The sequence below is a fragment of the Notamacropus eugenii genome, chromosome 1 (assembly GCF_028372415.1).
Source record: "Notamacropus eugenii isolate mMacEug1 chromosome 1, mMacEug1.pri_v2, whole genome shotgun sequence".
Classification (NCBI taxonomy): domain Eukaryota; kingdom Metazoa; phylum Chordata; class Mammalia; order Diprotodontia; family Macropodidae; genus Notamacropus; species Notamacropus eugenii.
In genome coordinates, this window is record NC_092872.1 from 164,729,834 (window position 1) to 164,757,071 (window position 27,238).

The 27,238-nt window shown below is 37.9% G+C and overlaps 1 protein-coding gene across 1 annotated transcript in view; it reads left to right on the forward strand.

Moving 5' to 3' along the window:
• The window catches only part of AKAP13 (A-kinase anchoring protein 13), a 150,650-nt gene continuing 123,412 nt past the window's right edge, over positions 1-27,238 (forward strand). Inside the window, exons 1-2 of the mRNA XM_072617586.1 lie at positions 1-160; positions 3,118-3,239. Coding sequence (XP_072473687.1) covers positions 3,120-3,239 — 120 coding nt within the window. The 5' untranslated portion in view covers positions 1-160; positions 3,118-3,119. The remainder of the gene's footprint in view (positions 161-3,117; positions 3,240-27,238) is intronic.

The following is a 27,238-nucleotide window of genomic DNA, read 5'->3' on the forward strand; positions in this document are numbered from 1 at the left end:
GGCGAATTGGGACAAAAGTGGAAGCAGAGGACAGTTTTACCTCAAGATCATAAGGCTAGTTTGGTCCGGACTTTGCCTGATCACCTGTTGCTGGGGCACAGAAGGGAAGAGCTACCTTCGTGCTGTCTAGACGTTATTTATGTTTGCTCTGAAGGATTAGGTAAGAAGTATTTTCTATATTTTCTCCCTGGAATACACACACAAAAATGGGGTGGGTAGAGAGGTAGAACAGTAAAAGGAAAAACCAGTGTCATGTCAGGCATTAGCTGTGTTCATTACTGTTGCAATACTTGAAAGCTGCTTTGCCTCAAGGGAAGGTTTTCTCCTTTCTGGTTTTCAGTTTTGTAACTGATTATGTATGTTCCAGATATTTTGAAGGTTTCAGGTTTTGAAAGTTTGAGGGAGAGTTTCAGATATTTAGAGATGGAAAGTTGTTGGCTGTTATTTCAGGACTTCTAATGTGAATCAGAAGCTGTCTTTTAAAAAAAAAATGGAGGAGTCTATTTTGGGGGCTTTGGCCAGTTGACATTTCACCAGAACAGGAGGGGCTGTAAGCTGATGCCTGAGTGTTGGTTTCTTTCGAATGCTGCTTCTTGGGACACATGAGTTGAAATTATTGCTTTTTCCAGCTCAGTGACTGAGATTTAAAAGGAAGAGTGGGTGAGCTACATTGATGCACTTTATGTAGAAATCATAGAGAGAAAATCTGGGAGCTATAGGCAAGAATTAAAGATGAGCAGAAAATTTAGTTATGTTGTTAACCACCCAGTAGCTACCTTAAGAGAAAGCTTTAAGTAGCAAAAGTAGATGTAGAAGTATGTTAAGGGCAGAGGCTTGCTCGGCCAGTAGGGAAGGTGTATTCTTAGGTCTGTTCTAGCCTTAGCTGTAGAAAGAAATACCTAGTAATGAGAGAATTGCCACTTCCTTCTTGGAACAGGGAACTGTTAACCGATCACATGTTAATTCTGAAGTCAGGCAGCTAAATGTGACTTAACAGTAAAGTGGGTTGTTAGACATTCATTGAAAGGTCATCGTTAGTTATCCTGGGAGGATTAAAGTTAAAAGGTTCATATTCTCTTTAACTGCTGTGTGTATTGTTTGTGTTGTCATGCTGTTCTTTAGGAGACCAAATAGAAACTTACTCAAATGGGGAAAACCAAAAGGAAAAAACCCACAAAATTTCCAGCTTTAGAAAAGAGGTGTAACCATTTGCCTGGGTTGTGCTTTGGGAAACTGGGTGGTTTATTGCTGACCCAGATCTGCCTTACAGTTTAGGCCTTAGTATATGTCCACTATCTGTTTATAGTCACGACTGGTGGCTACTTGCCAAGATACATGTGTTTTTAATTGATGGGTGTAGCCAAGTGAAGTTGTACTTAATTAAACCAAAAAAGTCCTTTCCCCCTAAAAAAAGAAAACACACACAAAACTCTATGTACAACCAACCACCCATGATTTTGTAAGGCATTGTCAGGGTTGAACAATTTTCAAAGGTTATTTCTGGTCAAGATACGTGTCCAAGGACTGTATGTTTTCATTTGATCTGTGACATTTAAACTCCCAGATACTTAGCTTCACTAGATAAGGACTCAGTATATGTTCATTATCTAACACTTACTAAGCAGTATGAAATTTTCTCATACTCATGTGTATTTATGAATGTATAGTGAGTATATTATACACTTATCTGTATATATACTAACATTGTTTGCCTTCATTTCAGTGTAGCACTTTTATAAAGTGCTATAGTACTTTGACAGAATGAAATCTTAAAAATTGTCAGTTAAAAACAATCTCCATGTCCTTTGTATAAAGTTATGAATATAAGGAGTCCTGTCTCCCTCCAGGATTTGTGACTTCAGTAAGGTTTTTATGCTGAATTAACAAATGAGTTTTCCACATAAAAGCATAGACCTCTAACATGCTTTCTCTTCTAATAGTCATTTATTCATGCTTGGAATATCAAGTTCAGTTCTGTCTGTTTACAATTCCCTGTAAGAAAGTGTCAGAATCCTACATTTTTGTAGGGTATCATTTGATCACTTCCTTCCTGTATTTGTCTGACACAGATAGTGAGTGATAAATGGTAATAGTAACCACTGCTATTTGTGAACTACAACAGTGTGCACTGTTGAACATGCCTCTCATCTCAAATGATACTCCTGGGCTTTTTCTTTCCCTTCAGTAAATCCAGCATTCCTCTAACTTTGGCTGTTAACTTGAAGGCAGCTAAGCAATTTTTCATTGGTCAAGAGAAAATAGTTAAATGGGTATATTATATGTATATATAATGGGTATATTATATATATATATATATGTATATATATATATATAAATGGCATGCTGTATGTGCCTATCAAACTTACTTTACTAAGCAATGAAATTATAATTGTATCCATTTTGTACATTCTTTTGGCTTTGCGAAGTTACGGTGTGACTTTGCTAAGGCTTGTCATATATTTTGTACATGTAAATAGACGGCAGTAATAGATTGATCTGTGTGTATAGTAAGTTACAAAGCCATCGTAGAGTAGATAGTTCATCAGCACTTTGGTGAGCCTTTGCTATCTCTTGTGTAAATGTCCGTTGCCTTTCCAAATGGGGGTAGGCATGGTTACCTCACTTAAGGAATTTATCTCTTTGTATCCCAAGCACCTAGCCCATGCTTGGCAGATAGCTTGGGGCTTAGCAAATACTTGCTGATTGAATGATTGATTGCTCTGTTTTCTCAAACCAAATGAGAGGGTCCTTATTTTTCATGAAAAGTCAGCAGTAAAAATGGAAGTTTGACAATTATTCAGCAGATGTTTAAATGCCTACTGTTTGCCCGCTACTTCATTGGACACTTTGGTGTGTCTATACCTTAAGCTATGCTGTCTCCATACCCATGAGCAGGCTGAATTCCCATGGTTTGTTTTGGTCAGGAACAGCTCCACGACTGTTTGGAAAATGAGCAGCCTAGTAGTGTCAGAAACACAACCCGCTGCTGAAAGAATACTTTTCTATTTAAAACAAAAGTAAAAACAAATCGAACTAAAGTGCAGCTTGTTTTGGAAACAGAAAGGCAAAGGAATCAGATTTTCAAATGCACTTTACAAACCCTTTGTGTCTCTTCAGAAATGCCAGACATGAAAGCAGAAGATGAAGTGGATTTTCTGGATAATTCCAGGGAGGACTCAATTTCTGAAGAGATGGATGTAGCTAAGCACAAGAGAAAGCACAGGATAAAAACCCAGATGGTAAGTGGCATTGATAAGACTATGGGAACAGAATAGTAGTTTGGCTAATTATTAGCCGAGTCTGCTGATTCTGATTCATATTCTTGTTAGATATATTTTTCCTGTGGACAGTGTTTTCTTTTTTGGACTTCTCTTACTCCATTTTTAATGTGGACACAGTGATAAGAGTTAAGCTTTTATGACACATATCCTCCACAACAAGAATTCTTCAGGAAAGAACTTTTTCCTGCACTATTTACATTTCTCCAAATATGTCTCAGTTCTAGGTTTGATGAAATGAGAGGTATTAGAAATTAGCCTGGGCAGGAAGGCACAGAATAGTACTGGGTTGACTCAGTTTAACTCCTAAGCCCTCTGTGCCTAGTAGAAACCTTTGATAACAGCAAACATGATATTTAAGATTCAGAAAATTATGCTAAGTCTGAAATAAAGAAGGGGACTATTTATAGTAACAGCAAATTGAAAGACTTTGTAGATGGTGGTGATGATTTGTTTGCTTTTCAATTCATTGCTAATTTTCTTACTCTAAAGCCCTGGATTTTGGGGAAAAATTTTTGTAAAGCTAGAGGAATTTTGAGCTGGGAGCTTAAGTTGTGTTCTTCAAGACTGAGGCGCACTTCTGTTCAGACAGAAATCATTAGGAAGATTGAAATCTTGAAATTAAGCTAAATAATGCTACCCTAAAAGCATCGTCATCTTTAGCTAGAGATGACATTTGATTCTTAATTTCTTCTGTAAGAGTTTGAGCGAATTTTACCCTTCATGTTACCACAATAAACTAACAGGGAAACTATACTTTGCTAGACTATCTCAGGTATGTATACCCTAGTAGAAAAGCTTTACTTTATTATGGTGTTGTGGTGGAAAGGTGCTGACTCTTCTAACCTACCCCTTATTATAAATAATACTCATGACTAATCCTTGGGTGTCTACTTGGACAGAGGGAATTATCCTAGACAAAACTGGCTTTTGCCCTAGAAAAGAAAGGATACACCCTGTGCATACGTTTATGTGTGCATACATACACACATCTGTGTGTGTTTGTATGTATTTTCAAAAGCATCTGAGTATGGGTTTTCAGGGAAGACCTTAACATTCTTGAATTCTGTACCTCTCTTATACGTCCTACCCAAACTCTTTAGACGGTGAAAAAAAGTGGCTAAATTCAGCCTGACATTTTGCCCTGGTCTCCTTGCTTTCTGACACAATCATCTTATTGTTTCTTGGTTCACTTTAAAGAAACAAAAAGTAAAAACAAGTAAAAAAAAAAAACCCAGCTTTTTGCTTCAAGTTTTTGGTGTTGGTAAGAGGAAATTCTCTCTCCATGATGGAGTATTACGTCTCATTTTTACAGAAGAAAGAATGGGACATAAGAGGTCACATGACTCTCTCAGGGTTGAGCACAGATGAGAGGAGAACTTGGGATGTTGACTGACTGCCCAGTGATCACATAAGCTGATTACTTTCTCCTTGAATTTTCATCCAGGCCCCTAAGGCTTTCGTCTGTATGCTGAGCTCTGTGCCATGAATTAGGATATACTCATGGCATCTGCTTTGTGTCTGTCTGTGTATTATGCTGATTGTTAGTGAGACTTGAAGAAGGAAGATTCTAAATAGTTGAGGCTTTCTGCATTCACCACTCTGCTGCAGTAAGATAAAATCTGACCGTCTTCTTTTCTGCTCTATTGCTCTGCCAAACCACAACCAACTTCTCCTGGTTGCTGTGCATTAAAAGGATACTGTGCTGTTTATGTGCATGCAGTCTTAGCGTATTTTTCCCCAAAAGCAGATTTAAAAACTCTTCATACGGCCATATTTTCAAGAAATTAGCAGAATGGAATTATATGAGTGCTTATTTTGGATGGAGGCATTAGGAGAATGAACTGCATGTATGGAAAGTGTGAGTGGGGTGGTCATATTGTATATTTTTAAGTGTGTGGAAAGAAGTTTGGAAGAGAAAAGTAATGGTTATGCAATTAACTAGCTAAGTGACCTTGCTCTACTTAACTTATCTAGTGTCAGCTTCCTTATCCATGAAATGAAGGAACTGATTAACTAAAAGATCACTTCCGCTTTTAGGAATTCTTTTGCCCTTATAGTGTGAAGGCAGTCAGCTGCACTTGTGGGTGGAGTGGCATTGGTTTGATATAATAGAATCCACTCTTTCTGACACATGCTCTGTCCATGTGTTGGCCTTGGGAATGAGAGGCCGCTCCATTACCTCACTGAATCACCCTATCCAAATGTGATGCACAGAAAGAATCTGAAATTCTTGGACTTTGCCACTGGCTTGAGAAACTATGATGGTGGCTAATTTGCACCAACTAGCTGAGGAATGAACCGGAAGGGCTTCCCACTTAATTTGGTTTCTTCATGGTGGTTTCCTTGTTGTGTGTTCTTTGGGGAGACAAGCATAGGTATCAAAGAGATCTACTTGTTTATTGCTGAAATGGACTTAGAATTTAAAATGAGCCAAATTTATAGTAGATATTGGAAGTTATTTTTTTTATCTATTTTCTTAAACTGTTAGTACATAACTGGCAATTAGCCCTTTTGAGGTCATTAATGCTATAAATTAAAGTCCATGAAAAAATTACAAAGGTAATGCCAGAGTTAATATTTGCATATGGACTTAGGGAGAGTATGTGTAAGATCTTAAATTCCCCTAGGTTTCTAACTAGAGAATCTTGAGCTAATTTGCTTGAGGTAAACCTTACAAATTTTGAGAGAAAAATATACACCAAAATATAACAGATAAATAAACCATCACATTATTGTTGAAACTTCAGTCAATGTTACCATGATGCTTCTATTACTCGCTTTTATTCAGTTGTTGATAGTGTGGTTGGTAATAAACATACTTAAGTCATCATTTCTTCCTCTCAACCTCAGTCAAGCTTTGACTGAAGGGTTGTTTATCTTTCTTGCTGCTTGTTCTGTACTTTCTTCAACCAATTATGTACACCTAGTTCTGTCACTTCAGTGAAGATCCTGCCCTTGCCATTTTTTGTTCTTGTTGCATATTATTGTTGTATCTACTATGTGTATTATAAATGTACCTAAAATGTGGCAATGAGGAGTTGCTGCTCTTTGAGCTTGTGTTCTAAGAACACAGAGATGTAGAACCAATTGCACATGGTCCTTTTGGAGAAAAATGTAGGTTGTTTTATTTAAATAGTGCTTTAGGATTATTAGAATCATAATACTTAGAGCTAAGAAAGACCTTTAAGATTACCTTGTCTTTTTGTTTTTCAGATGTGGAAACTTAAATACAGAAAGGCTGTGATTTGTCCAAGGTCACACAGCTGATTAAATGACAGCTAAGATAAAAATCCAAGTTTCAGGATTCATAGCTCACTATTCTTTCTACTACCAGGGGTCATAACCTGGGATCTGTGAACTTAAATACATATACATACACATGTGCACACACATGCACATATGTGTGTATATATACATATATATTTATACATATATTTGATAGCTATTTCAGTATAATTGGTTTCCTTGGTAATCATTTGAATCTAACTTTATGTGTAAAAAACATTTTTCTGAAAAGGGGCACCATAGATTTCATTAGGCTTCCAAAAGAGTCCTTTTCACAAAAATCATGAAGAACCTCTGTATTAGACTGCATACCATACTTCTAATTTCAAGGATAACAGAAGAAATAAAAATAATTCTTTGTAATTGTTTAGGCTAAATGAGAATTTACTTTAAAGTAATATTCGTGAAATCTTTTACAGTATGCTAAGCTGTAATTCAGTTTTACCAGGTTGACATATTTTTGGGGGGACCTAGTTTTCCAAAGCTGCCCTTTGTTTCCTAAGGAATGATAATAGGGAGTAATTAGAAGACAGATGTTTGGTTTAGGATCAGAAGATGCCATTGAAGGTATGAATCCAGAAAATAAAATTTTTTGGAATCTGTTCTTACTTTGATCTATTACTTTTTGAAATAGCAAGGAGCACTCTTGCTGTACACTTTATTAGAGATAAGATTCTAGGGTCATCTAATAATGTAAGCCAAAGTGCTATGCTTGATTTACGAAGATTCAAGTTTTTTAATTGATTTTTTAAAATTTAAGGTCAACTTAATAGTGTTTCATTCTCAGATTTTCATTAGCTAATACATTTTGCACATGCTCTTTGACGAAGCTTATTAGCTACATGGCACAGATACTTGAGTAAACCGTGTCACATTAACCACAGTCCTAGCAACCAATCACAAAGGAATGAATATGTTAAAGCTAAACTGTAAAAATCTACATATTGAGTATTAGGTTAGTGGGAAAGTCTTCTTTATTTTTCAAAAGCCCGTTAGCAAAGCATCTTTAATCAGATACGTGCCTGATGTTGAAAGTTCACAGCTAAACAGCAAAGTGACTGGGTTACCTTAATTCACTTTATTAACCTTATTAATTAATGGTTCTTAAGGGCTGTGGTAAGTGTATCATATAGACCTTGGGGTATTTCTTATTAATATCCTCATCCATAAGTTTTTCTCTTTGGGCTTTCAAGTTAAACTGATTTCCAAGAGCTTGTTTATGTTCTCTTTATGAGGTAGAGAATATGTGAAGTGGATAGTGGAATTCATTGCGTATCTACTCTTGACCCCTTAAAGATTTTGTGTCACTGATATCTCCCCAGAAAAGGAAATGTTGGATTTTCATTGTATTTTCATTGTGTCCCTCCCAACATTCATTTGGCTCTCAAGAGAAGGAGGCCACTAACCAACCCAGTCTTTAGTTCTGAACTTTGTACCAGGGCAATCATGAAGAAATTCGTGTTATGTTTGTTTTTAAGCCTTACTATACCTCAAATCCCCCTGGAAGTAGGAGAGCTCTCAGGGATTTATGTAATGACTTCTGCAATTATTTTTGTTATTGTCAATTTCTTTTGGACCCTACCTAGAATTTCACTGATAATGGAAACTCCTTCTACCAGTGCAGATTGGCACCTGCTCTTCACTTAAAGCCTGAGAGAGCCTTTTAGAGAACTGACACATCAGTTTATACCAGATATGAGGCTTAACTTAGGTCTTCCTGATTCCAAATCTAGCTCTTTCTCTCCATACCACAGTTACTGTTCTTAAATTCTTAGAACATAAGAATCCAGGAAAGAAGTTTCTCCAAGAACACCAGATAAATAGAACTACCATTTGTAAAACCACAACACCAGTATGAGGAAATCAGATTACAGAATATGTCCATGCATATTTTTAGTTTTTATTATTTGAAGCCTACATGTCTAAGTGGAATAGAAAGAAACTGAGGAATGTTAGCATGTTTAACACCAGCTAGAAAAGTCAGAAAAATTGTTAAGAATAACACTTTTTTTAAAGGATGATACTTTAATTTTCTGTCTTGAAAATTTGCCAACAAGCTATTAAGCTACATGTTTGTGATCTTTGCACATATTTTTCATTTTTCTAAAGATAAGTACTTTCTCTTTTCTTTTATAGGACTACAGAAATATACTTAGAATCATAAACCTTTGAGTGCATATTGATCCAAAGTTTCTTTTTCCTAGGGCTAAGAGCCAAATTTTCATATTTGTGTTATAACCATCATTTTATACATTTTCTTCCTTTCTTTCCCTCTTTTTGTTCATTATTATTTCAGTATACGTAGTGAAATTCTTGCTAGTGAACTTCTAAACTAGAAAAGATCAACATTTAATTCTATAGATTAGCCAATGACTTTCTATAGAAAGTTAAAATTTGAAAGAAACTGATAAACCAATATCCTGATCCCAGGTTTCTCTCCCAAACCTCCCACCCCCACTCCAGCTCTTTCTTGCTCTCACTCACTCTTGCTCTGTACTGTACCGAAATGAAATGTATTAAGTGGATATTAAGACATCTGGATTGTTTATTTAAAAAAAAAAGATCTGCAGTTGAGCTTATTGATCCTTTGAATACTAGTCTTCCTTATCCCTTCTTTTCCATGAACTCCTCTCTACCTTTACCCCTGAGAAAAGGAAAAAAAGCAAAATAGTTAAGATTTTCTCAGTGTTTTTCTTCCTCTCTCTCAGATCATTTAACTCAAGTGATTTCCCATACTTAAAGATAAATGTTGCATTTTTTGTTGTGTGTAGAAATGCCTACATTCCAAAACAAAAGTTTATTCCATAGCCTGGGATCCCATTGTTTCTGAGATGCCAATACCAGATGGTACTCTAGAAGAATAAATGTCTACTAAGTATTAGGTTGTTCAGAGATGTTGTAGTTACTTCTGTGTAGCCTACCCACATGCATCTCTAATGCACGACTGTTGTTTTTGCTTTTGGAAAGAGGAAGCTCCTTCATGGAAGAGAAGCTAAAGAAAAATACTCATTCCATTTCCAGGAAAGGTCTCTAGGCCCTAGGGCCTATAGTTCTTTGATCGTCCATGACTCATTCCTTGCAAGGCCTTTTGATAAACCTTCCTCCAAGATCATCCTTGATGTCTTGCTGGTAGACTGCCACGTCAGAGAATGTGAGACTGTGGGCCATACTTTATTTGGAGAACTATGCACAGTTTTGTCCATTTTTCGTATAGTGTTACAACTGACTAGATCAAAAGTGGTGAGCAGATTTCAGGAAGCAGAGGAGGAAAAGGAAGTGGGTAGAAAAAGTGGGTTCCTAGGGTCATAAATTTAGGACTGGGAATCATCTCAGAAGCCATCAAATCCAACCTCTCATTTTGTTGATAGGGGTAGGAGACACAGTTGAGACACAGAAGTTAGATGACTTGCCCAAGCTTGCAAGCATTTGATGCTTTATTCACTTTATCTAGATATTCCTTACTACCTCTATCTGCTCATCTTTTCCATAACTGATAATTTTCATTTTAACCATTCATGAATTTATTGATTCAGTCACTTACTCAACATCTATTAAGTGTGCCCAGTACTTTGCTAGATACTGCAAATACAGATACAGAAGTGAGATCGATCTTGCTCTCTCTGCTTATATTTTAATAAGTTGATATAACTTGTTCACTGACAGGTATATCATTCTTATAGAGACATCATCATCAAGCAAATGCCAGATCTATCTGAAATCATTACACAGTGCTTGGGGGGGGGGGGGGCGGTGTTAAAAACTTAAGGTATCAAGGAAGGACTCTTGAAAAGAGGTTGCGTTTGAGCTAATCCTTAAAAAAGGAGATAATGGGTTCCAAGAGAAAAAGGGGATTATATGAAGAGGGAAGGAAACAAGCATTTAGTAAGCATCTACAACGAATGGCCAGGATGCTGTGCTTTACAAATGTTATGTCATCTAATGCTCTGAACAACTCTGTGATGGAGGCCCTGTTGTGAAGGAATCTGAGGCAGACAAAGGTCACATGGCTTATAAATGTCTAAGTCTGGCCTTAACTCTAAGTCCCCAATTCTTGTTTTGTGGCTCCTAGTTAAAGGTGAGAGGGAGACCATTCCAGACGTCAGGAAATGAGAAGAAACATCCTATGTGACCTATTCATTGACTGTTCAGCAGATATTATTGAATTTTAGTTATATGACCCCTAAATGTAATCTTTCCCCAGAACACCTCCCATAGTGTACAGTTTTACATCTCTCCATTAGAATACAATATTACATATGATGCTTAGTAATTTGTTGGTGCTTCATCACCTGCCAGACCCTACTCTGCCAAGTAGAGACGATATCTTTATGCTTTCCTCACCCCTTTGCACACAATTGTTGCTTAATCAATGTTTTTGAATAATTTAGTATGTACATTTCATGTGGTTGTAGGGAATAGGAGGAAAGTAGGAAGGGATAAAAATATTTGTAAGAAACAATACCTTTCACTCTAGTAACTTACTGTGTAACTTACATGTATACACATGTACATGAATAACTAGAAGGTAAAGTAGCATGTGATAGAATTCATGAGATTTATAAAGTGAATTGGTGGAAGGAGCCAGCTTTCTCATAGTACTTTCAACTATGGAACTTCCAAGAATCCACATATACTGAATAAATATTCCCTAGCCATGTGGCTAGTAGATTCAGCGACCTTCCTGAGGACCTTTAAACCTTGTGTCTATATAGCGTTAACAATTCAGTATAGAGTTCAGAGAACTTAACATTTATAGAGGTGCTGAGACATTTTGGTGTTGTCTAGGGTCAGAAAAGTAGAATGCATCTTAAAGCTGGCTTTGAAGCCTCAGTACCCCAGTAAAGGTGTGGTGTTTAGGACTGGAGCCATAGAAGCATCTAGTCCTACTCATTTGAGGACACTGAGGTTTAGAGAGGCCAAGGGACTTGCCCAGGGTCTCACAGGTCATTTGTACAGATTCAAATCTTAGGACCCTTAAGAAGCTAATTCCAGTACTTATCCACTGGGCCACAGCTACCTCTAAATCTTCCTGTGTTACTGAGCAGAAGGGAAAGGTAACATTATCAAGAGAAATAAGTAGGGAAGCATTTAAGAGTGAATGAAATATAGTGCTTTATGTAAATCTGTGATTGAGAATAAAAAAAGAGCAGTATGTCTGTTTCAACATTGCCATTTCTGTGGTATGAGTTGGTCCAGAATGTAGGGCTCTTTATCCAGCATCGTTAAAACTCTCTTCATGGAAGTATGAAGTTCAAAACAAAGCTTCCCTGCCAGATTCCCCCACAGAAACGTCTTTTTTTCTCTGTCCTTCTGAAACAGTGCTTCCTTTCCTTCTTAGCTTCCTTTTATTCAGTTACATGAACACTTTGTATTTCAAGAGCTAAGTCCTAAAGTTCTCTGAATGCTTATACAGAAAAAGAATTCATATGACAGTCTTCAGTATTTAGTAGAGTGCTGTCAATAAAGAATGTTTGTAATGGTAGTTGTTTAGTGATGATGGTGTCTTGCTTAAAGTCAGAATATTTCCTTAGGAGTGTGTGCTTCATAAATTCCTACAATTTTCCAGGTTTAAAACTTTCAGAAAAAAAACCAGGATAGAAAAGGCATCTCTAGAGTAACGTGGCATTGAACCTGTGTGCATATATCTGGAGTGAATGCAACAGTCAGCAGGATTGGTCTTTGGGGAAGTTTAATCACTCTTTCTTTAGAACCTGTTGGCCAGTGATTGGGGAAGGGGAGAATCGTTATGACTGCAGATTGAATCGAAAGTGTACCAGGTCTGATGACAAAAAAAATGATTCAGATTTTCTTCCTCAATTCCGTTGAACAAGCATTTGCTGAGTGCTCTCTGTATGTAAGATTTTGTTTTGAGCAGTGATGACATCATTAAAATCAGTCTGTAGCCTCCAAAGGTGCTGTTAGGTATGATAACACTCATTTGATTGTAAAACCATAAAATTTAATAGATCACAGCACCCTTAGAGACGGTTTGATAACTTTGTCATCACATCATGATAATACTTAACTTTAAGGTTTGCAAAGCTCTTTAAATCTTATCTCATTTCACCCTAATGCTAACCTTGGGGGAAGTAGTATTATCCCCATTTTACAAATGAGAAAACTGAGGCTAAGGTTACGTGGTTTGTCCAGAGCATACAGTTAGTGAGTAACCTAGGCAGAATTAGAACTCAGATGTTCCTGAATCCTTAGTCCTGCACTCAGTACACAGCACCTCCTAGCTGCTGCCTGAGTGAGGCTCACAGAAGCTGCAGATCAGGTACTAGAATTCTGGTGTGGATTCTGGATTGTTGGTCCGGTATTTCCATTACACAACAGTTTCATTATTAATTGCTTTTCTTTCTGTGTTTGTATTTTGGCACTGAAACGATGGGATATAGTTGGGAAAGTGAACAATATAGTGGAAAGAGCCCTGATTCTAGAGGCCAAGTTACTGTCCTCACATCCCAAGTCTTACAGTGACTTTCTTGGAGGCTCAGCCTCTTCATCTTTTACATAGAGGTTTCATGACTTTTGCAGTTCATTCTCTCTCTAGATCAGTGAGTCTGAATTTTATTTAAAGTTTAAAAACAACACTAGTTTAGCAGGGGCCTTCCCCTTAGCAGTTTGCCATATGGTTACAACTGGTTTTGTTGAGAACAATTACTCTTTTAGTTAAATTTACGTAGATTGGAGAAGCTAGGGGTTTCTCAACATGCCAAAACCTCTTGCATGACTTCTTTTCTTCCTCGTATGGACTTTCTCTGTATTTTACTGCATGCTCTTTCATAAAAATTGTCACCTCCTGGGAAGGTCTTTGGTTATAACTGGGCATGGAGTGAGTGTGCATGAGTCATTGAGGAGCCTTAGACTCCTCTGAGACTGTTTTTCTGGCAGAATTACAATGGAAGGCTGATTCTTAAAGAGGAGTAGTCACCAGCTGCTTCACCCAGCTAGGATCTGGCACCCCGTTTGACAGCGTCTGCTTCAAAAGCAGAGGACCATATGAGCCTCTTAAAAATAAACATAATTTATTATTTCTGTTATCTGTAGAACTAACAGTTTTGACATTTCACAGAAAACATTTTTCATTGATTATCTTCCTTCTGACAGGTTTTAATTTTTAATAAATGATCATTAGAAATAATAAGTCAAATGATCCTTTATTGTTCTTAGAGATATGAATTAATCACAGCAATTTTCTAACCCAAATTAATTCCTTCTGTTTTCCACCTTGTGTATGTATACCCAGGGACCATAACTAATTATAACGTTATCTTGTGTGCATGCAAGGAATAAAATGTGTTGTTGTTGGTTACATAAAGAAATATGTATTTATACCCCTTCCAAGGAAATCATCAGCTCCTCCCCAAACCACTTAAAGGCCTCATCTACACCAGCACCACTAGCACCCTCTACCCACCTCTCTCTCTCTCTCTCTCTCTCTCTCTCTCTCTCTCTCTCTCTCTCTCTCTCTCTCTCTCTCTCTCTCTCTCTCTCTCTCTTTCAACCGGATACAGCCACACCTTAATTAACAAAGCTTCTAGGAAAGAAGCTCGTTTTTATCGAGTTGATATGGTTGGAAGCAAAGAGGTGGGAAAAATTCAATTCTCTTTAGTGCTGGGACCATTTAATTTAGTTCAACAAAAAATATGTTCATTGGGGACATTTGAGGTAAAGGTCTTAGTGCCCTACCAGGTTTGGGTCTCCCAAGGGTGGCCAGGATCCTGAGTCCATTGAAGAAAGGGCTGAACTCCTAGGGCTTAGCCAAACCAGTAGACTGAGAGCAGAAAAGGCATCACCTATGCTGTGTACTACCAGACAACACAATAGCTGGCACTGATACAGCGCTTTAAGGTTTACAAAGCACATTTACGTTCATTTGGTCATTACAGTAACACTGTGAAATAGGTGCTGCTGTTACCTGCATTTTATAGATGAGGAAGCTAAAGCAGATAGGTTAAGTGACTTGCCCAGGGTCACACAGTAAGTGTCTGAGAGAGGACAGTATTTCAACTCAGAATATCTTAAAAGAAAGAAATCTCCTTGTTATCTAAGTGGGCTGCGGAGCTCTAGTCCATCTTCCCTTGTAGGAAACCATGGAGAGAGTACCTGTACCATATTTGAGGTACAGGTAGTACACAGAGTGTGAGGGAGTCAAGAAATCCATGTACTGGAATGAGTTCTTCTGCTTCCTGTAGTATTTCTTCCTGTGTTAAGAAAGTTTGGAAGGGAAGTGTGCCATTGGAGTGCTCTTCATTAATAAAGATGTCATCATGGTGTTTTTGAACCAAATATAAGTGACTTTTTAATTATCCTCAGAATGACTTCTCTCTAATTAGTTTGGCTTAGATAGTCAAGCAGTACTTATCAGTGCCTATGGCACTGATTTTTCTTGATGTCATAGTGGAGCTTTGTAAAGATCATTTCTCCTGTTTTGTTGGATGCTTTGTTTTCACTTCATTGGATAGTCAGGCTCCTCAATTCTTTATTCCTGCTCCAGAAAAGAGATATCATTACTTCATTGTGAAGCACTCCTTGGACCAAACAGGATCATATGTAGCATGATGGGTAGTGGTTATTTTCTGGGAGAGGTTTGATATTCTTAATAAGATGATTTAAAGGAAGAAAAGAGAATTGTGTCCCTCTTGTCCCATTAGGGACAAGATCTGCTTCTCATCAAACCCTCTGAATTGTTTTTCTTCTGTCTGGACTGTTCTTGCCTCCTTAAGTCAGGAAGAGACCTTAAATACTGGAGTATTTCACACTGAACTGTAACGAAGTTGCTACCACAGCTGAAGCTATTAAAAGGAATATCCATAAGCTGTTAGAAGAAATATTATTGTTTCAAATAGGCGTATATTATCATATAGTTGATGTCAAAATCAGAGTTTCGGGTTTGTTGTTGTTGTTGTTGTTGTTTTTTAACTTTTCAAGGGAAAGCTCTGGCCAAGTAGACTCTTAAGAAATCTCTGCCCCCATTCTGCTTTGGGAGGGCTCTGAGGCTCTTATAAAGCATTAGAGATGCTTATCACATGCCAGCCCCATTTAATGCAGATGGCTGACATCTGTTGCTTCAAGTCATGGTTACTGTATGTTGTTGTCTCCCTGCTACCCACTTTTTTGATTTGGCTTCAGATTATGAGTAACTGTGCTTTTAGCTGTCCCTGGAGATGGAAGGAGAGGGGGAAGGGACCAACCCAAACAATTATTCTTGAGACTTTGATGATAAGCTATTTTGATCTTTTTTTTTTTCCTAACAATTGTTTTATATTAGATTGAGATTGTCCCATTGTCTGTTCCCTAGTATGTCACCCTGGGGTATTTTTTATAAAACGAAGTAATTCTGTACTTTTAAGTCAATAGTTTTATCTTAGCTAATCCTTCCTTCCGTTTTTCCATGTGGACTGTCCCCACTGGGTTTCCAATTACTATTCATATTATATGTAGAAGAACAGAACCTAAAGGTGGCCAGCTGAAGCACTGTTGTATAAGCTGCCTGGATTCTGGCTCTTTCATGCTGGCAGAAGGGAACCTGGAGGAGGAAGAAGGAAGGGCCCAGGAATGGTGGTTTTAGTGTTGGAGGAGGGGTGGGGTAGAAGAGGATCTCACCAAGCGTAAAATTTGGTGTATTATTTTTTTCTACTGCCTGTTACTGACAGGACAGCAAAGGCATGAAATGACAACAGCTGTGAAAGTATCCAAGTTGATGGACTTGCCCAGCAGTTGTTCCCATAAGACAAGGATATTTATTTATATTCTCAGCTTAGATCTGAAAAGGAAGATACAGCAAAGGATGGGGGAAGGGTGTTGAGACATAAAAAGGAGGGAATGCGAATCCACTTTTTTTTTTCCTTTTTGAAAAGTAATACTTTCTATTTCCCACCAAATTTAGTCTGAGTAAGGGTAAAACCAGTCCAAATAAATAGGTGACATGAATACACAGTGTTTTAAAAGATTTATCAGGATCACAGATTTAGAACTGGATTCCACCTAGTCCAGTCCCTGGTTCTTAGCATAGCTCCTTGCATAGTATATACTTAAAAATGCTTTTTTGACTTGACTTGTCCCCTTCATTTCACAGATAAACCAAGGCACAGAAAGTTTAAGTGACTTGCCCAAGGCATTTTATTCCATTCATATGTAATGAGTAGGCACATTCTGCTAACAACTCTTTCCAAGCAGGAGCATTGCATTAATGACACAGCTTGCATGATGTGGAGTGGCTTGATTTGGAAGGTTAAGGGACCTGGGTTCAAATTCCAGATCTGTTGCTCACTTAGGTGACCTTAGGTAAGTTCATTAACAGCTTTGGGACTTACTTTCTTCTTCTCTAAAATGAGGGGGTTGTTTGGACAAGATGTCCTCTAAAGAGCATTTTAGCTCCATAATCGTACACTTTCATTATGATCTGTTCACTTTTACTGCAAACCACATATCCTTTTTAGTTAAATCGCTTCTTATTAGATGGTATAATAGATTTTCTGCTCATCTCATTCTGAATTATCACCACTGATGGTAAGATTGAGGTAAGAATTAATGAGGTTTTCCTGCATGCATGCATACAGACACACACACACACACACACACACACACACACACACACAGCATGCACACATGTGGCTGTGTGTAAGAAAATACCATTAGGATGTCATTTTTCTCATTAATTCTGTTTTTTACTAAATATGCAGCCTTCACTTTCAGGGATGAAGACATAACTACAGTTAAGGCTACATATTTAGCAACAGTAAGTATAATAGGTATAGAGGAGATGGAATGTATTCTTAGAAGGGAAAACATGAGCAGGTAGAGGGATGGGTAAAGGAATCTCTTGGAAGGTGGGTTTTGAGCTGAGTCTTGAAATGAAGCCAGGGACTCCAATGTCATGGAGTCAAAAGGTGGAATGTCTAACCAGCCCCCTCATTTTGGAGAAGAAAAAATAAGTCCCAGAGCTGTTAATGGACTTGCTTAAGATCACCCAAATAAGCAACTCTGTGCCTTGGTTTCTTCACCCGAAATTCTTTATATCCCTAGTGCTTATCACTGTGCATGGCACACACTTAGTATGTGTTCACTAACTTTCCACTTACCTTTCCCACTGGGTACTGACCCCATCAGTGGCCCTGGAACTTGTTTTCATAACAAAGTTTCTGAAAGTTCAAGTGTAGTCATTTAAGATGAAGTTAAAAAAATCACTTTTTGGGTAAATTAATACAGCTTTTTTCCTATAAAAATCATTAGCAGATCAGAGGCTAAAGTACCTTTCTTTCATGTGGTTTTCTCACCTTCCAGAAAATCCCTACTTTTAATATTAATATCCTTTAATTTGTCAACAACATTCAAAATCTTAGCTGTGAATTGAACTCCACAATAGTATAGATTATGACTATTATCTTATCAGCTTATACCTATTATGGCACTATATGAATTTGTTATTTGGAGGCTGGGTTACTCAGAAGCCTAAATTTTTTTTTGGTAGATAGAGTACTAGGTCATAATTTTTTGGCCAAAAAAATAGTATTACAAATTACATCATTAATCCTATGAGATTAAAAGTAGTATGTAGTTTCTTCATTTGTAAGTTCTTAAATTACTAACATTTCATGTGTTGAATAATATTCTGGTTGATGTTTGATAAAACAAGTAGGGACGAAAATTGATAAAAATATCTCCAGATACTAGTTGTACCTCTTTATTGGGAACTTGCCACCTTTGTATATGTAAGAGTAGTCAGCCTATCCTTATTCTACTTAAATACTATGAGACTTCTTTTACTGGCACCTGCTAGGTTAGAAATTGGTAAGTATCCCCCAAACTGAACTAGTTTCATGAGAGTTGTAAAACTTCAGAGGATATCATGTTAAGAAATTACTCAGAAAAAAATAAAAACAAATAAATTTGTCACTGTCATGATTTTCCATTTTTCTTACCTACTGTAATCCAGTATAATCTTTCATTTGCAACTTCAAAAGTACATACAGTTTTGATAATTATACTTTCCTCACTTTAAAAAACTTTCCAGTAAACATTGTTTCAGAACTAGGATTACCCTCAAATCTTTTTCATTGACAACCACTCAGTCTGAATGTGATGGAGGGGTTCTTAATTTAAGCGGGTATATTATAAGTCCTCACACCACACTGTGTAAATGAATCTGTATCATCCTAAGCTATTCCAGACATTTTCCTATGTTTACCTTCTCAGCTTGTATGTAGATAACCTTTTGTCTCTTAAAATGAATGACTTTTTTTTATTCTTCTCCTTTGAGAATTTGCAGCCTATATCATCGATGGCTGTGATGCACCTAGGTCTTTTGCCCTATTCCAGTTGTTGTAAGGGTATTTGCTGTGTACTGTGTTATTTATCTTGTGGTTTGTCTCAGTTTTTTGTGTAGTGAGTGTCCTCCAGACTGTTGAGCTGTAGTAGGTGAGACCCTTTTTGAGTGGTGGTTCTATTAGCTGGCTTTCACACCGTTTATGAAGGTGCACTTCTGTGTGTCTGTGAGACACGGACACAGATACACACACACCCTCACGAGATGACCACTGCATGTATGGTGTTCACACCATTTATGAAGGTGCACTTCTGTGTGTCTATGAGACACAGACACACACACACACACACACACCCTCACGAGATGACCACTGCATGTATGCTGTTCACACCATTTATGAAGGTGCACTTCTGTGTGTCTGTGAGACACAGACGCACACGCACCCACACACACACCCTCACGAGATGACCACCGCGTGTATAAGGTGTTCCCTACCCCTCCTAATAACCCCCCCCCTGCTGCAATTTCAAAAACATGTATTGAAATACAGGTGATTGGCTGTCCCCTGACTACAAACTGGTTTGTTTCTTCTCCTTCTCTGGTGATTGATCATTCCTTTCTTTTGTCAGAATGCATGCTCTCTGTTACTCTGTCTTTGCTGTCGGTCTGCTTTTCTTGGTTCTCATCTCTTGTTTGCTGTTACTTCTTCTTCCTTACAAAATAAATGTGCTCTTCTCCTAGAAATCACCTTGGTTTTTTTTCTCTTCCTAGATCCAAATAATCAGAGGATCATAGATAAGATGGTCATTGATTTTGACTTGTAAGGTCCTCAGAGGTCATCTGGTCCACCTAGTACATCCTTTATAGGAGACGGAGACCTGGAGAGGTTAAGTGGCAGTAGCAGAGTCACTGTCTGAACCTTTATTCCCTGAATCCAAATGAAATGGGCTTTCCATTACTGCGCTGCTTCCATGAAGCAAAAGTAATGTTGGTTTCTTTGGCTTTTCTTGTTTAGGTTCCTTTGTGAAAGAATCTTCAAGAGCTTGCTTTGTCACTGAACACTTTGGGTTGTCTTAGTTTTCTCTTGTTTTTTTGGCTACTTCTGTCCCTCTGCCTGTGCTGGTATAAAATGAGGAGATTGGGCACAGTAGATAGAGCGTCACGCCTGGAGTCAGGAAAACTGTTCTTCCTGTGTTCAGATCTGGCTTCAAACACTTAGGAGCTGTGTGACCCTGGGCAAGTCATTTTATCTTGTTTGTCTCAGTTTCCTCATCTATAAAATGAGCTGGAGAAGGAAGTGGCAAACCACTCCAGTGTCTTTGCCAAGAAAACCCCAAATGGGGTTGCAGAGACATAGACAGGACTGAACAACAACGAAGTATCTTTCAGAGACTTTATATTACCCTATGAGTTTTCTAAGAATATAGAATAATTACTTAGTATTGGGATTTTAAAAAATGGGTTAGAACTGAACTGAGATGATTTTGTCAGAAATGGGAGCCCGGTTGTTTATTCTTCCCAGAAAGCTGCAGCACCTGATAGTGTGTCATTTGTTAGTGCAGCACTCTTATATAAGGATTCTACTGGCTTTAAAGATAGAGAAATTAAAGTGCAGAAATAGTGATTTATTCCTGATAACACATACAGGTCAGTTTAGAACCCACATCTCAAGGCTCCTATCCCAGCATTCCCTACTCATGATTGTGCTACTTAAAAAGTTCCTGTGGGCTATCTGATAATGCCAGAAGTGGTATCCTTCACATACCATACTGAGAGTTAGTACCATGTGTAATTTTTTAAATAAATAAATTTATCTTTGGCGAAATTGTTAAAATTCTCCCATGCAGATTATTCTTTAACAATTGACCATTCTTGTGTTATCAAGCAGCACTAGGATGTTTTTTCATAGTTTTTAGCTTTGGAGTGAGAAGAATGCTTCTTTGCCCAAAATATACAGTCTGCATACTCACAAAGCCTTTAGGACAACAACTTGTGGGTAAATATAAGCAAAGAAAATAGTCATTTAAAATAAGTTTGTTGTCAAGTTCCCGCCCAAAAAAATGCATAATCTATATGAGCTCAAACTTCTATTAAACCAAGATTTTTGATGGGAACATGGTAATTTTCCACCCTGGTTCAAGCAACTGATGAAACTTGATGCCTATTAAATGGTAAGATGTCTATTGCCTGTCAGACATTGAAGAGACCCCCTGTGTTTGAAACTGTAAGGTAGGAAGCATAACTATTATTAACCTCACCCCGATTTGCAGATAAGTAAACTGAGACTCAAACAGGTTGGCTTATCCAAGACCACATAGATAGCAACAGAATTGAGACTTGAACCCAGATCTTTTGTTCCTAAATTCAGTGATCTTGCCTCTCTTATTGTTATACTAACCCCTCATTTGCATTTCATCATGTACTGCTTTGTGCTGTTTTCTAAGGTTTAACATTTTGCCATTTTGAATTATTCTCAGTGTTGGCTCCAGGAGCCATCTTGATGTTTGGGTCTTTGAGCTCTGCTCCACAAAGGCCTGCCCTTTGGGTTTGCTGCAACACTTTCAACATTGCCCACGAAATAGCTCTACATTTAAAATTCAGAAAATACAGAAAAGATTTTTCTCCTTGTTTAATTATAGTTTTCCATCTTCTGATGATAACTATTCACTTTGAGGAAACAGAAATTATCTTTTGCCAGTCTTTAACCATAAAGTTCAACATTGTATAATTTGGTGGCCTGCTGCTTAGCATGGAACGCCTGCCTGTTTTACCTTAATTAAAATCAAAGATATCCCTAGTTAGGCTGGGGAATGTTACTGTGTGAACATTTATTCTGGTCATAATTCATTCGAGTACTTGAAAAGTCTATAATTTAATGTGTATGTACTCATTTCACAGGAGCAGATCTTTACCTCTTTAGAATTTACGTAATATATCACTCTAGGTCCAAGCTGGTGAGAAGATGAGTCTCTGAAATCACTGGAGGTGGTCCTCAGACAATACATGTTTTCTTTCACTTGGGACTTGCTGAAATTCTTTCCATCATGGCCCTGCTATAGTTTTTCATACATAAACTTCGAGATCTCAGACAAGAACACTTTAGTAAAGATCTGGTTATAATACAAAAGGTAATCAATTAATAATATATAGTTCCTTCAATTTTTTTCATTTTACAACTTGATTTTTTGACAGACATTTCTTTTGAAGATTGTTCTTAAAGGGGCCAAACCCTTTGCCTACTGAACTTTTTAAATAAAAATGTTTAACATAACAGAACAATTCCTTCATGTTTCAATTTGTGGTAAATTGAAGAGACCTCATTTTACAGCCTCCTAGAAGGGATTTAGAATTTTCTTATCTGTGTTAGCCGATTCCAGTTACCAACAGACACAGGCACATAGAGTACTTTTTGGATGAGTGGGACAAGCTAGACAGTATCTTCAGTGACAACACAGTATAATAAACATTTATTAAATGCTTGCTGTGTGCCAGGCTCTGTGCTAAGTGCTAGGGATACAAATAAGAAAAAACAAGACAGCTCCCTTCCTTAGTGAACAGTGAATCATAAATACGGCCTTGGCAGTGAGGCCTGAGGGCTGGTATCTTTCTGCAGACGCTGCTTTGTAACTGTATTGTCTTTTACTTGGGCAAAACGTGTTTTCACACTGTTTAGTAGACTTGCCTAGCCAGGGCGGTTGTAGGGCTGTGGGTGTGTGTGTTGGGAGGACACGGGGAAGGGGGAACATGGATTGTGTTATTCTAGGGTGGATGAGGAGGGCCTTCCCTAGGAAGCTGAATCATACTTTGGCTCGCCCTCTCTGAGTGACTCTTTTTTAGGGCTCTTTTTTGCACTCAGGCAGTCTGTGAAGAGTAAAAAAAGAGCCAGTTGAGTAATTTCCTAATTGAATAAATTGTGTCATTTCATATAGGAATCAGAGTTCACCCAAGGTTATTTTTGGGCAAGCATTTTTCTCATTTAATCAGATCTCAGTCCTTCTGGCTTTGATGTTTTCTTTAATGACTTAAGGTTTACATAGGGTTGGATTAAGCCCCACTTAGTGATTATTTTACTAGGTTAGTGAGACATTAGAGAAGCGGCTAGGTGGCACAGTGGATACAGTACTGGGCCTGGAGTCAGGAAGACCTGAATTCAAATCCATCCTCAGAGCTAACGTGGTTGAAGAAAGTTTTATAGAGGAGATAGGGCTTGATGTGAGAATTAATGGGTGTGTAGGTTCTGGATCTATGGGACAGAGGAGGAGACAGAACAGGGATGAGAATCCAAACTGAGGATCACTTTTTGTTGAGATAATGAAGAGATCAGCATGATTAGCATAGTAGGAGTATAATGGGGACTAATACTGAATAGGGAAGGGGATTCTAGATTATGAAGGACTTTTTACTTACATGATTACTCCTTTGTATCCCCCAGAAGTATGCAGGAACCTTCGGGGCAACCTTCTTATAGGAATCTTTTCTCAGTTTCTCTCTGAGTGCCCCCTGCATTTAGCATAGAATTCTGCATGTGCTTGATCAACCCTCCTTCTGGAGTCCTGTCCCGCACTTTTGTTGTTCCAACTGTCCATGACCCCGTTTGAGATTTTCTGGGCAAAAATACTGGAGTGATTTGCCATCTCCTTCTCCAGTTCATCTTACAGGTGAGGACACTGAGGCAAACCAGGTTAAATGACTTGCCCAGGGTCACATGACTAGTAAGTATCTGAGGCCACATTGCGTTCAGGAAGATGAGTCTTCCTGACTTTAGGCCTGGCCCTCTATCTACTGCACCACCTAGTTTCCTGTTCCATACCTGCATGTATCAGAATCTTAATTTAGCCTACAAGATTTAGTTTGTATTACTTTTTCCATGAAGATTTTTTTCCTTAATACTTAGCCAGAAATGTCCTCTTCTTACTCTAAATTTCCATATCACTATTTTTGTACCACTTGAAGGCCACTCATTACATATCAATCTTATATAATAGTTATCTGTATACATATCACATGTTCTTCACCACATTATAATCTCCTTGAGGGAGACATCTCATACATCTTTGCATTCACATGTTGTCCGGTCCATTATCAAGTACATAACAGATGTTCCATATAGATGTTTGTGATTCGATTTGTCTGATATTCTCCGAGTACATACAAACTTGCCTTGATCACCCTGCTACTTGAAACAACACATTGCACTAGAAAATTATATAGATATAAATGGATTTTCTTTTGTTTGTTCTATAGTTGTTGTTTTTGTCTTATTTAGTAAGACTTGTTTACACTTTATAGAGATGGTATGGAAAAGGGAGTGCCTCATATGCTTGGTTACTATTCCCCTTTTTCCATTTCCTTGCCAAAACATTCTTTGTCCACCTCATTTCCTTTAGTTATTTATAAAACCTTTGTCCATGGTGCCAACTAGTTTGGTCACTTCATATAAACTCGTTGCTTCAGTCCAATTGAGACCCATTCCAGAAGAGGAAAAAATAACTCTAAAATTAAAAAGCACAGTTCCTGTATACTTCTTGCTCTGAATTTATATCCTTTTCTGATTAACAAAGTCAAAACAAGACCTAACTTTTCAAACTATTTTTGCATTCTGTGATGCTCTTTTGTGATTTTCCCCTGTCATACCCTCAGGTATGGATGTTTAGCATATCAATCATTCATTAAAAACTGTGCAGGCACACAAGAAAAACCTGTTATTTTCAGAGGGCCAAGTTTTACTGTACTTAATTCTTTCCAGTAAACATACAGCTATACAATGGATAGTCTAACCCTATTAAAATTTATAGGTTTAGTTTCTTTTTCCTCAAAGAGCCTTACAAATCAACAGAGTGAAAAACTACATAATGGAATCAGAATAAACTTTAACAGAAATCACAGAATTTCCGAGTTGAAAGAGCCCTTAAAGGTCAAATTTAGCTTTTGTTTGAAAACCTTTAATGTGAAGAATTTCTCCTGAGGAAGCCCATTTCTTCCTTGGATAATGATTACAAGCCTTCTGCTTGGGTTTCCTGCCTCAGGTCTCTCCCCCTAAACTGTCAGATTGATCTTCCTAGGGCACAAGTCTGACCATGTCATTCCTCAGTGCAGTAAACTGCAGTGACCCCTTTTTACTTCCCAGGAGCTCTTTGCCTCATATTTTTCTGAAAAAAATGAAAGCCATTTGTTTGGAGCTCCCTTTCCTTCCCTCTTCCTCATCTTATATCAGTCAGATACCTTCTACTGCTATCTCTTCTTTCACCCTTGTCTCACATTAAAAGTTGACTCTCCTCCTTGCCAAGGCAGACCCCTCTGTCTGATCAAGCCATTCCATTCCATCCCAACTCCCCTAGCAGAATGCCCCCTTTCTTATTTCCACTTTTTCACTTATTTTCAACATCTCCCTATCACCCACTTGCCTATTGCCTACAAACATGCCTGTCTCTTCTTCATCCTCAAGAAAAAACACCCTCACTTGATCCTCCCATCCCTGCTTGTCTCCTCTCTTCTGCCCATTATGTCTGAACTCTTTGAGAAAGCAATCTACAAAAGATGTCTCCTTTTACTGTCTTCTTAACTCTCTCTACTTTAGCTTCTGACATCATCATGCCGCCACAACTACTTTCCCCAAAGTTACCTGTGATCTTTTAATTGCCAAATCCAGTGGCCTTTTCTCAGTCCTCTCTGACTCTTCGTAGATGTTCACATTGTAAGTCACCCTCTTCTCCTTTATATTCTCTTCTCTCTTTTCAGGATCAAACTCTCATGCTTCTCATGCTCCTCTTTCTCTTGTCTCCATTGCTTGATTTTCATGTCACACCCAGTAACTCTGGGTGTCCTCCCAGGCTCTCTCCTGGGCCATCTTTTCTTCCTCTACACTATTTGGTGATCTAATCAGTTGCCTTATCATCTCTATGCTAATACTAACTTTTCTCAAATCTGCTTATTCAACTATAAACTCTCCGCTACTCCTCGTCTTTCATATCTCCAACTCCCTATCAGACATCTTGAACTGGATGTTTAATAGAAGTGTGTATAAAATGACTTTACATATATACATACATGCATACATATTTGGGTCTAATAGTAGCCCTCTCTAGTCTGGGGGGGCACAGGAAGGGGAAAGAAAAAAATGAAAAAAATGTACATGATAACTATTGTATGTTTAAAAAGAATAGCAGATTATACATAAAATTTGCAGTTTTATATGCATTCATCTTTTAAAAATAGTAGTTATGGAAATACTTGTTTTATTTCATAAGTTAAAAAAGAAAATAACTAAATTTTTAAAAATTCCACATGTCCAAAACCAAACTCATTATTTTTCCCCTAACACTCTCTCCTGCCTTCTAAACTTCCCTGCTACTGTTAAGAGAACCAGCATCCTTCCAGTCTCCTAGTTGGCAGCGTAAGTGTCATCTTCCACTCCTTACTGTCTCATTTGCTATATCCAAAATGTTGTCAAGCCTTGTTGCTTTCACTTTTGCAGTGCATCCAGAATACAGTCCTTTTCTTCTCATACTGTCCTCACCATACTGTAGACCCTCATGTTTTTACGATTCAGTAACACTTACATCTCCTCACTGAAGACATCTGCCTCCTTGATTCTCTGGCTTCTTTCAGTTAATAGCTAAAATCCCACTTTCCAGTCTTCCTCCATTCTGGTGCCTTCCCTCTGTGAATTATCTCCAATTTACTCTGGATGTGTCTTGTTTGTACATAATTGATTACGTTTCCTTTGCCATTAGCTTGTGAATTCCTTGAGAGCAATGACTTTTTGCCCTGGTTTTTTCATTTGTTTTGTTTGGTATCCTCAAGACTTCAGTAGTACCTGGCACTTATACTAGGTCACTTAGTAAATGCTTCTTGACTGACTGGGGGGGCGGCGGGGGGAGTGTTGGGTTTTCTGTTTGTTTGTGTTACTTACTGAAACATGTTCATTACAAATTGTCTAAAAGTCACTGTGAGAATTTTCCAAATCTTATGCTTACCTAAAGAAATTCGTGTTTTTGTACATTAATATCTTTTGTAAGAAACAAAGAGAATAGAAAATATTAAAAGGGGAAAGGGGGAAAGGCAGGGGAGAGAGAAACAGTTGTGTATGTGTGTGTGTGCGCACGCGCATGCACAGGGCCTCAAGAAGCTGTTGTCGCTGTTTGCAAGTACTTGAAGCCCTGTTATGTGGAAAAGAGATTACTTTTTTTGTTTGGCTCCAGAGGACAGAACCAAGAATGATGAGTGAAAGTTGTGAAGATATAAATTTAGGCTTGGTATTAGGAAAAACTTAGAAACAATTTGATCCATCCCCACAGTATAATGGGGTGACTCTAAGGGATTGTAGTTTCCCATTCATTAGAGGTTCTCAAGAAGAAGCTGAATGAATGACTCCTTGTAAGCTATACCATAAGTGGGGATT